Source organism: Prunus dulcis, chromosome 1 (assembly GCF_902201215.1).
Source record: "Prunus dulcis chromosome 1, ALMONDv2, whole genome shotgun sequence".
Classification (NCBI taxonomy): Eukaryota; Viridiplantae; Streptophyta; class Magnoliopsida; order Rosales; family Rosaceae; genus Prunus; species Prunus dulcis.
The window spans coordinates 35,114,554-35,125,391 of record NC_047650.1 but is presented as its reverse complement, the minus strand read 5'-3'; the positions used below and the strand labels follow the sequence as shown (position 1 = coordinate 35,125,391).

General features: G+C 42.9%; 1 protein-coding gene across 1 annotated transcript; it reads left to right on the top strand.

Moving 5' to 3' along the window:
- The first annotated feature begins 8,010 nt into the window (after positions 1-8,010).
- On the top strand, positions 8,011-9,697 carry LOC117615487 (UDP-glycosyltransferase 73B5-like). Its single transcript, XM_034344569.1, has 2 exons — positions 8,011-9,016; positions 9,188-9,697. The coding sequence occupies exons 1-2, from the start codon at positions 8,011-8,013 to the stop codon at positions 9,610-9,612; spliced, it is 1,431 nt and encodes a 476-aa protein (XP_034200460.1). The 3' UTR covers positions 9,613-9,697.
- Positions 9,698-10,838: the final 1,141 nt, after the last annotated feature.

The window sequence follows — 10,838 nt, the reverse complement described above, 5'->3', positions numbered from 1 at the left end:
GTAGACTTTGAGAGGAATCGGTTGAGAGCTGCTGCTCTGCCCGTCAGACTTTGTATTTCTTTCACTGTGGAAGGTGACTTCATCTCGAGGATGGCTTTAATTTGGCGTGGGTGTGCCTCGATACCTCGTTGTGTGACTAAGTACCCCAGGAATCGGCCGGATGATACACCGAACGTGCATTTACTTGGATTCAGCTTCATGCGGTATTGGCGGAGCAGGCTGAATGCCTCGGTGAGGTTTTTGAGGTGGTCTCCACGCTTGGGGGCTTTGACCAGCATATCATCCACGTAGACTTCCATGGTTCTGCCAATCTGCTCCTTGAAAATCTTATTCACGAGCCTTTGGTATGTTGCTCCAGCGTTCTTCAACCCAAAGGGCATGACCTTGTAGCAGTAGGTCCCTCTCTCGATGATGAAAGAGGTCTTCGCCTTGTCATCGTCGTACATCATAATTTGATTATAGTCGGAGTAGGCATCCATGAAGCTGAGCAGCTGGTTGCCGGAAGTTGAATCCACGAGCTGGTCGATCCTTGGCAATGGGAAGTTGTCTTTAGGGCATGCTTTGTTGAGGTCGGTATAATCGACGCACACTCTCCATTTGCCCTTTTCTTGTTTTGCCACCAAAACGACGTTGGCCAGCCATTCTGAGTAGGAGACTTCTTCAATAAATCCGGCGGCTAGAAGCTTGTCGATCTCGGCCTCAATGATCGCGACTCGCTCGGGAGCGAAGTTGCGTCTCTTCTGCACCACGGGCTTGCTGGCGGGGTTGACATAGAGGCGGTGGCAGATGATGTCTGGATCGATGCCGGGCATGTCAGATGGTGACCACGCGAACATGTCTTTGTTGTTTTGGAGGAAGATGGTCAACTCCACCTTCTCGTCTGGGCTTAGGCGCGAACCGATCCTCGCTTTCTTGTCTGGCTGGTTAGGATCGAGGGGTACTAACTCAACGTCTTCCTCAGGCTTCCAACCTTCTTCAAGGGAGCCTTCCGGGCGGATTCCCTCCTCTCGATCCTTCTTGTTTAGATTTTGGCACGAGCCGATCTGCGCTTCTTTGTCTGGCTGGCCAAGATCAGGGGGTACTAACTCGACGTCATCCTCAGGCTTCCAACCCTTTTCAGGGGAGGCTTCCGGGCGGATTCCCTCGCCTTGATCCTGGCTCATTAATTGCTATTGTGGGGTAACAGCTCCCTTCTCGCTCGAGCTTGCTTGTTTGCTGGGAACGCTCCGTGCTTTGTTAGCAGCTTGCATTACTGGTGTGAACTGCAACTGCTTGCTCTTCTTGAGCCCTTGGGCTGTGCATCTTCTTGCCATGGCTTGGTCACTATTGATCTGCCCGATTCCGCCTCCAGGGATGGGATATCGAATCTTCTGGTGTAGAGCAGATGTGATGGCCTCGATCTTGCTGATCCACGGTCGGCCCAAGATTCCATTGTAGGGGGAGATCTCGTTGATGACCATGAAGGTTTGCGAGCAGAGCACTAGGGGTGAGTGGACGTCAAGGTCGATCGTTCCAACAGTGATTGATGTGGCCCCATTGAAGCCGGTAAGCGACCTGGCAAGTTTGCTAATCTTGGGCTCCAATCCCATCTGTTGGATGACAGATAGTTGCAGGATGTTAGCTGCGCTGCCCTCATCCACATGAATTCGCTCGATCTCAGCTTGTTCAATCTGAATGCAGATGACTAGCGCGTCATTATGCGGTAGGTCAAGCCCGATCAAGTCATTCTTCTGGAAACCAATGATGGGTGTATCCACAATGACTGGTACTCCTGTTGTGACTTGGGAGACATAAGTCGCCTGCGCGATCTTCCTCTTGCGCTCCTTGGTGGTCAGCCCGGACTCCCGGGAGTCAGCTAGAATGGTGTTGATTCGAATGACCTTTTGGGGAGGTTCCTTGGCAGCCGCATCACGATCCTCGATCTGTTGGATGGCCTTCTTTGCGATGAATTCTGTGCAATGACCTTTTCTGACCAGCTCCTCAAGATGCCTTTTCCAAGCGTTGCAGTTGTTGGTGTAATATCCGTGCTCCCCGTGGAATGCGCAGTATTTACTGGTGTCCCTCTTAGAGGGGTCTCCCTTCATGGGTGGCGGTCTCCTCACCCACGGCTTGTCCTTCACTTGAGCCCGGATCTGATGAATTGGGATAGCGAACTCAGTGAAGGTCCCTATTTCTGAGCTTCCCTCTTGGGGCCGCGATCTGCGCTTATCTCGGGCTCTTTGCTCGAACTGGTTGCTCTTTTGGCTTGCCTTCTTCGTCGGGTGGTCAACGTGCTTGCTAGCTTTCTTTGCGGCGATTCGATCATCGTCCCAAAGTGCGTAGCGTTCTGCCGTCGCGAACACTTCTGCCAAGGTTTGACTTGGTGTTATGGCCAGCTCCCGGTATAACTCGTACTCGGTTGGCAAGCCCTTCTTGAAAGCTGAGGATGCAACTTGGTCATTGCATCCTATGATGTTAGCCTTTTCAGCCTTAAACCGTCTTAGGTAGTCTCGTAGAGACTCATCTGGCTTCTTGCGCAGGTTGAATAGATGGTCCGCATGCTTTCTGACCTTCTTGTAGGAGGTGTACTCCTTTGTGAAGATGAGGGCCAACTCCTTGAAGTTTCCTATCGACGCGGACGGTAGAGTGTGGAACCAATCTTGAGCTGCTCCTCCAGGGTCATCGCGAACACTTTGCACATCAGGGCATCGTCTGCCTTGTACAGGATCATGGCGCTCTTGAAGTGCCTCAAATGGCTCTCAGGGTCAGAGTCTCCCTTGAACGGAGTGATGGATGGCGTTGTGAACCGCTTCGGCGGAGGAGCTCGTTCCACTTTGTCAGTAAAGGGTGAGCAGTCAACTCGATCAATCTCCTTGTGCAGGGCTTCTTCCGTGCTTCCTTTAAGTTGGAGAGCTTGGAGTTGGTCATTCACTAGCTTCTCGACGTCCTCTGCTCGCAGGAGTGGAGTCTCGGGCTGGCGTCTTCGGCGTCTCGAGCGCGACTGGCTACCTTCTTCCTCGGTTCCCAAGGGTCGATCCCCTTGGGTGTTCTGCCCGTGGGGCAGATTAGGAGATTGAGCTTGTGAGGATTCCTCTACATCTTGTCGCCTCGTGTTGGTCCTCGAGCAGGTTGGTGGGCGTCGATCATCATCTTCTGCCTGCAAGGAGGGTCGCTCAGGTCGACGTCTTTGGCGTCTCGAGCGTGACTGGCTAACTCCTTCCTCGGTTCCCAAGGGTCGATCCCCTTGGGTGCCCTGCCCATGGGGCAGGTTAGGAGATTGAGCTTGTGAGGATTCTTCTACAGCTTGCCAGCGTGCGTTGGCCCTCGAGTGGGTCGGTGGGCGTCAGTCGTTACGCTCGTCGCGCGACTGCTCACGAACTCGAGCTCCTTGTGGGCCCAAGCAGGCGTGAACATTAGACCGTGGGCCTAGCCTCTCGAGAACATTGGTCCTTGGTCCGAGCCCTGAACGGCTCAGAGTACGGCTCGCGACTGTCTGCATCTCATCTGCTCGATCTCGATCTCTCCTCTGTCGGTTTGCTCTTGTCTGACCAGCCTGGGACCTCTCGAAATGCTCACTGGTGTGCTGGTGTGCCCTTCTCTCCTCGTCACTGGGTCCAAGGTTTGGGCCTTGATTCAAGTTGATTTGCCTGAGTAGCTGGCCGATCAGGTTGTTCTGATCATCGACCTTCTGTGTGAGTTGATCGACCCGTGAGTTAAGGTCCACCTGACTGCGCGGGTCAAGTAGAGTGTTGTGCATCGGGCCCAACGGCATATGGGCTAGGGCTCCATTAGAGGCGTACACAGGTGCATATGCCGAGTGTGATCGCAGAGGAGGGAGAGAATGGATCTGCTCCAAGACTGGGACGACGTCGGAGTAGCCATGGGGCTGTGCAGCAAATCCAGTAGTTGAGTGGTGTGGCTGCTGCGGTGCTCCGATGGCAGGACAGCGAGGCAGAGCAGCTCCGGTAATCGGCGCTGGCAACTGCAAAGCTGTGGAGGTCCCAGGGTCATGTGGCGGCTGTTCTGCAATTCCGGCAGCTAAAGGCGGCTGCAAAGCACTAGAGGATGACTGCAAGGCGTTGGCAGCCACGATTCCGTGCGGTTGCATTGAGGTTTTCACCACGAAACCATGAGATGGGCCCATCGTGGTGGCGTTACTTTTCGTACGTCTTGTATCAACCATGGTTGTTTGAAAAAATGTGTGAAAGATGGATTTGGAGCACGCTTTGAATATATCTCGCTCTCTCAATGAAAGCACCAATTTGTGGGAGCAAATTTCCCCACGAGAATATTCGCCCAAGATTCCTTCGTCTTCTCAGCCTCTCTTTCTCCCTGCAAAACAGATCGGAGTAAAAGGACCACACCCGGGGGGTGTTGGCCAAAGCCCCTCCGATGCCTAAGTTAGGTAGGGTAATTCAAGGAAAACCGGGTGGCCGGAGCCGTGTGTGGTGGCCGGAGCCTTGTGTGAGAGAGAGAAAGAGAGGGGGTGGTTAGGGTTTTTGAGAAATAACTTCTGTAGAGTTTAGTAGGAATTTAGGCGTACCTCAACCATTGTGTGTGGCTATGCTTTTATAGAGGTCTCGGAGGCTAGGGTTTCAGAGGAATAATTCCGTAGATGGAAGGAATTATTCCTCCCCTTTTTGGAATTGATTTGATTAATTAGGGATTTGATTAATTAGGGTAAATCAAATCCCTAATTGTGGTAGGTATCAATCAATCCTGATTCAATTTAGGCAATTCCTCATTTAATTGGGGATCGTGGTAATTAACCAAATCAAATCTCAACCTAATTAGGTAACGTTCAATTTAATTGGATAATTCCCAATTAAATTGAGTAACTCCTAATTAGATTGATTGATTCCCAATTTGGTCAAATAATCCCCAAATGGTAGGAATTATTTGACCTAGGGTTTGATTTAATTAGGTTCCCACAATGTGCATATCACTGTAATGCTGACAGCTATAAGAAATTATAACAGGAGTGTTCAAAGCTAATCAAACTCAAGATATTCATATGACAACTCACAAGGTGATAGTGCCCCTTGCTTGGCTATAAAAAATGAACATGTCTATCACTAATATCAATTAAAGTTGATCACTACAATCTTTTAAACTTAGTCACCAAGTATTGATAACATGCATGCAACGAAAATAAAATATATATATATATATATATTTATTTATTTAAAGTATATTTTTATTAATGAAAATATTTATGAAAGTACAATATGTACCAAGGCAATTATATATATAATTTTCTGAAATATAATATATATATATATATATATAATTTTATGAATACGGAGTTTCATATCTTTCTTCTTCCTCTTTTTCAGTTCTTGTAAAAACGACTGGAGTAAATAGACCACACCCGAAGGTGTTGGTCATAGGTCATTCGATGCCTAAGTTAGTTTCTAGGCGAAACAATAGCTAAAAAAAGGGTACAAAAATTTCTCTATGGTGAGAACTAGATGGTCGGAGTCTTGAGTGGTGACCGGAGCCTTGTGGAGAGACAAGTATGGAGAGACTAGCGGTTTTAGCCGTGTATTTATAGGCTCTTTAGGTGCTAGGGTTTTGCAAAGAATAAACTATATTTGGGAGGAGTTAGTTCTTTCTCCAAATTATAGAGATTGATAACATTAGGGTTTTGATTAGGATCAAATCTCCTAATTTGATTATGATTATATCTCATAATTAGGATAATATCTTAATTGGTGATATTATCTTTTTAAATAAAGATAATATCCCTATTTTTAGTATCAATTTTATTGACCTAGGAGATATTCTTGTCTACGTGGAGTCTCATGATTGAAAGCCAAATTATTTGCTCCCACAACTAATTTTTTTGTTTTTGTTGAACATAATATATATATATATATATGTATAGAGAGCTTCTATTAAGGGTCACCATTGTAGGGCACACTCTGCATTGTATTTCATTAATCCAACTCATCTATTTTTTTTAGATAATCATTCAAAGATCATATCTACAAAAAATCACTTGAATCCGATATCATTTGACCACTCAATTGAGTCATTGAAATTTTAGTACTTTCTTGAAATACAGTGCTCATCGATTTTGTAGGACACAATTGGATGTTGAAATGGTTTCCGATTTGTCTAATTTTTTGCAAAGACAATCTATGAATGTAGATTAAAAATTAGATGGTTTGAGTCGTTGAAGAAAAATTCGTACAGGGATCCTAAAGGGCATTCCTCAAATAAAATTATTTAAGGGATCCCTCAATAAAATAGGACTGATATATATAAGCAAAGCACGCCATCTCCTAAAATCCTGTGTGCTATATCAAATACAAAATGCTTCTCTACATGTCTTTAACAGATGAATGCATCCCTCTTTGTATAAAATACTATTATAATTAAATAGTATAGCCGCATGGGTATATTGAAGATTTGTTTAATAAATACTATAACCTTGCAGTTATACTCTAATTTCAGTTTTTAAAATTTTTGTTAATATTGTATAGCCACGCGGCTATACTTCAGTTCTTTTCCTAAAATTTTCTAATAAATAGTATAGCCGTGCGGCTATATGTAGGTTTTTTATAGTAACTTTTTTAAATAAATAATATAGCCGTTCCTCTGTACTGAAGATTTTTTTTAATTTTTTTTTAAATTAATAATAAAGCCACGCGACTATACTTGTTTAAATATTTTTCTAATAAATAGTATAGCTGTGCAGCGATACTTGTGTTTTTTAAAACTTTTTTTAATAAATAGTATAGGCGTGTGGCTAAACTGGGTTCTTTATTTTGTTTTATAAAAAAATTTCCTTGAATTTCGTTTATCAATAAGAGTAGTTTAGAAAATACACGTTTTTTTAAAAGCAAACGTACAATACATGTATGTATGTATGTTTAATGTCTAATACACATTTTTTTAAATACAAAATTTTCAATTTCAAACAAAGATTTATGGGTATAGTAGTAGTAAGAGAGAATGCAGTAATCTTCATGTAAAGCGTTGTTTGAAAAGTGAAGCGTAAGCAAAAGCATGTCATGTCATAAAATCCTGTGTCGTATCAAATACAAAATGCTTCTCCACACGCATTTAACAGATGAATGCATCCCCTACGAATAAAATACTATTATAATTAAATCGTATAGCCGCGCTGCTATATTGAAGATTTTTCAAAAAAATTTAATAAATAGTATAACCGACTATACTCCAATTTTTTTTCTAAATTTTTATAATAAATAGTATAGCGCTCAGGCTATACTTGGGTTTTTTTTAATTTTTTTATTATTAATTACGGTATCATATCTTACGTGAATTTATGAAAGAAAGACCAGTCATTGATGTGGACCCTTACGTAAAAACCCCACACCAATGCCCTGGACATGCAGATTGGTACCCCGCAAGTTTTATAGTAGCAATTGTAGAATAGTATTTATTTCCCATTCCCCTAAGCATTAATTATTGTTGTAGTTATTCGTTTACTATTTATGTTGACTTGGAAATCTGCCATATTTTGTCTTGTCCATTCGATCGGTTGAGGGCATCCGATCGGCAATGTAGTGTGTACATGAGGATTGCTTCCAACTTTTCATATAGAGGATCTGGATTGAGAAATTTCTATTTATGATGTTACAGATCTGGATTAGTTAGGTAAATGAGATTGTTTGCCTCTTGAGTAGCCGCTCCCAACACTTGAAATTGATGACATATCTTTTGATAACCGAAAGCTACATATTATATAGTTCCTGACCTAAAAAAAGAAGAAAAGAAGCTCTAAATGAATTAATGATGCTACGTAATGATATAATTTCGTTGAATTATACAATAGGTGAATTACATTATTTGAGTCAGTCATCCCTTGTAGTATATGTTGACTTACAAATTTGGCAACGAAATCTACTTTCAATTAGCATATCATGAGGATATTGTTTCCATGTATATGCCTATGTGCATGCATAGTCTTAAACTTAATTGATTATATATGTGCATGTATATAAGCAGAGATATTATATATACAAGCAACTCCACACATACAGAATTACAGATCAAACAATGGCATCCCCACAGGCTCCCCATGTTGTTATCTTCCCTTTCATGGCTCAAGGCCACACTCTTCCATTACTAGACCTCTCCAAAGCTCTTTCCCATCGCAAGATCAAAGTCACCATCATCACAACTCCAGCCAACGCAAAATTAATTGGCAAAGACACAGAAAACCACCCCAACATCGGACTCGTTGAGATCCCATTTCCCATCATTCATGGCTTGCCTCATGGCACAGAAAACACCTCCCAACTTCCATCCATGGAGTTCTTATTCCCATTCCTCATGGCCACCAAACAGCTCCAAAAACCCTTTGAACAAGTCCTCCAAGGCATGAGAGTGTCCAAATCACTTCCCATCTGTGTCATTTCAGATTTCTTCTTGGGCTGGACTCTGTCTTCATGCCAAGCTTTTGGGGTGCCTAGATTGGTTTTTCATGGCATGTGTGTCTTGTCAATGGCCATATGCAAATCTGTGTGTGTGCACATGCCACACACAAAAGCAAAGTCAGTTTTGGACCCAATAGACTTGCCAGGCCTCGAGCTTCCCTTTGATCTGAGTGTCTCTGAATTACCAGCTCAGCTCATTCAAGCAACTGATCAAAACGACCCATTTTTCCAGTTCATGTCTGATGTGGGGCAAGCTGACTGCAACAGCTGGGGGGTTGTGGTGAACAGCTTTGAGGAGCTTGAAAGCGGCACCGTTTCACCATTTGAAACTTTCTATGAAAATGGAGCTAGGGCTTGGTGCTTGGGGCCTCTTTTCTTGTATGACAAAGTTGAAGGGATCAACAAACCCATCAGCCAGAAGCAACCCAACAAGTTGATCCAATTTCTCAATGATCAAGTCACTCTGGGCTCTGTGCTCTACGTCTCATTTGGAACACAAGCAGACTTGTCAGATGCTCAACTTGATCAAGTGGGTTTGGGCTTGGAGGAGGCTTTGGTTCCATTTCTATTGGTGGTGCGGTCAACCACTTGGTCTCCACCTAATGGACTAGAAGAGAGGTTAGAAGGTAAGCTAATTGTTTTTTATTTATTTATTTATTTATTATTATTAGTATTATTTTAAATTAAGACAAAAAAATAAGGTAAGCTAATTGTTTTTATAATTTATCTCAGTATCAATATTTTCTCGATATTTTTATCGGACTCTCAAATTAACGTTGATATTGAATACTTTGAAGGTAAAGGATTGATCGTAAGGGAATGGGTGGACCAACAACAAATATTGTCACACCGAGCGATCGGAGGGTTTTTTAGTCATTGCGGGTGGAACTCGGTGATTGAAAGTATATCTGCAGGTGTGCCCATTTTGGCTTGGCCTATGATTGCCGAACAGTCCTTGAATGCTAAGCTTGTTGCTGAAGGGCTTGGGGCTGGACTTGGGATTAGAAAGACCCATGATAATTTGGGTTCAGGGATTGAGGTATCAAGGCAGGCAATTTGTGAAGGTGTGAGAGAGTTGATGGAAGGAGAGAAAGGAAGGGATGCAAGGGAGAGAGCACAAGCCTTGGGAAGAGTTGCTTGGCGTGCAGTTCAAGAAGGTGGCTCATCCCATGAAGCCCTAAACAAGCTTATTGACCAACTTTGTGCAATTTCTGGTCAATAGGTGACCAAATACCCAAATATGAGTCTCACTTGAATTTGAAGTATAGATTCTTGATCAAACTTATGTTGTCATACAAATTATTTTACTTTTGGAACCCCAAGTTCTAGCGAAAATGAACTTGATCAATGATCTAATGGCATGTTTACTAGTCTTTAATTACCACTAGAAAAACAGCCATTAACTACTGATTATTTAGATACAAATTCATATTAGTGTGTTTTGAATATTTTTTGGAAACTAATAACACCACAGTGCTTGTTGAAGAGCGGTGGTACCCCACTGTGCTTATGCTTAATGTAGTTTTACTTAAAGTGAGTCTCTTATCAGTCCCAAAATGGAGAAAGCCAACTGCCACCAGTCGGCTCCATTTAGATAGGCCATTGTTCTGCACTTTCTTTTCCTCTGTGTGTGCTCCTTTCACATGTTTTCTTCAAGTCTTTTTTCCTCCTCTCTCATATTCTCACCACCTTCTCACGTTATCACAACTTCAATTAAGATGTTGGTGGGTTGGGTTCTGACAGTCACTTTGGTTCTTGTCTTGTGTATTGGGAGATGAGGTTATCTTTTCTCCATAGATCCAGTTTACTGCTCTTTATCTCACCCTCGATCTGCCATTCGACATCACTGCCGTACTCTCTCTCCATCGAACCAAGGCAAAATATTTTGTATAAAATTCGATTTCAAAATTTTGTTGTTTTAACGTTTCTGTTCATGTTTTTCTTCAGCCCTTTCACATCACACCATTGGAACAACCCTAGATCCAAAAGAAGAACACGCCAAGACCACCTAAGAATCCAATGAAGCTATTTATTTGTTTTTGAACATAATATATATATAAGCAAGGGTAATCTGTCGAATTGCCCCCTGAATTTGTACATAACTCTCAATTTACTCCTTGACCTTTTTTCTTTTTTTTTAGTGAATTAATGGCTCGATTTAAATTTTATTATCAATGTTCCCCACCGTCAAAATTCGAACATTTCATCCATTAATCCGTCCATTTGACTCACATTTGACTCTCTTTTTAGGGTTATTTTGGTCATTCAGCGCGGATTGAATTACCCAGATCAGTTCTCATACTTAACACACTTCTCACATCATGCTCACTTTGGAAAGGGACGGAATTGAAGGTTGGAGAGGGACAAAATCAACAGAATCTGAAAGCTTTTTCATAGAGCTTCTTTTGGCTCTGTTGATTCGAGACAACGTGAGGTTTGAACCCAAGA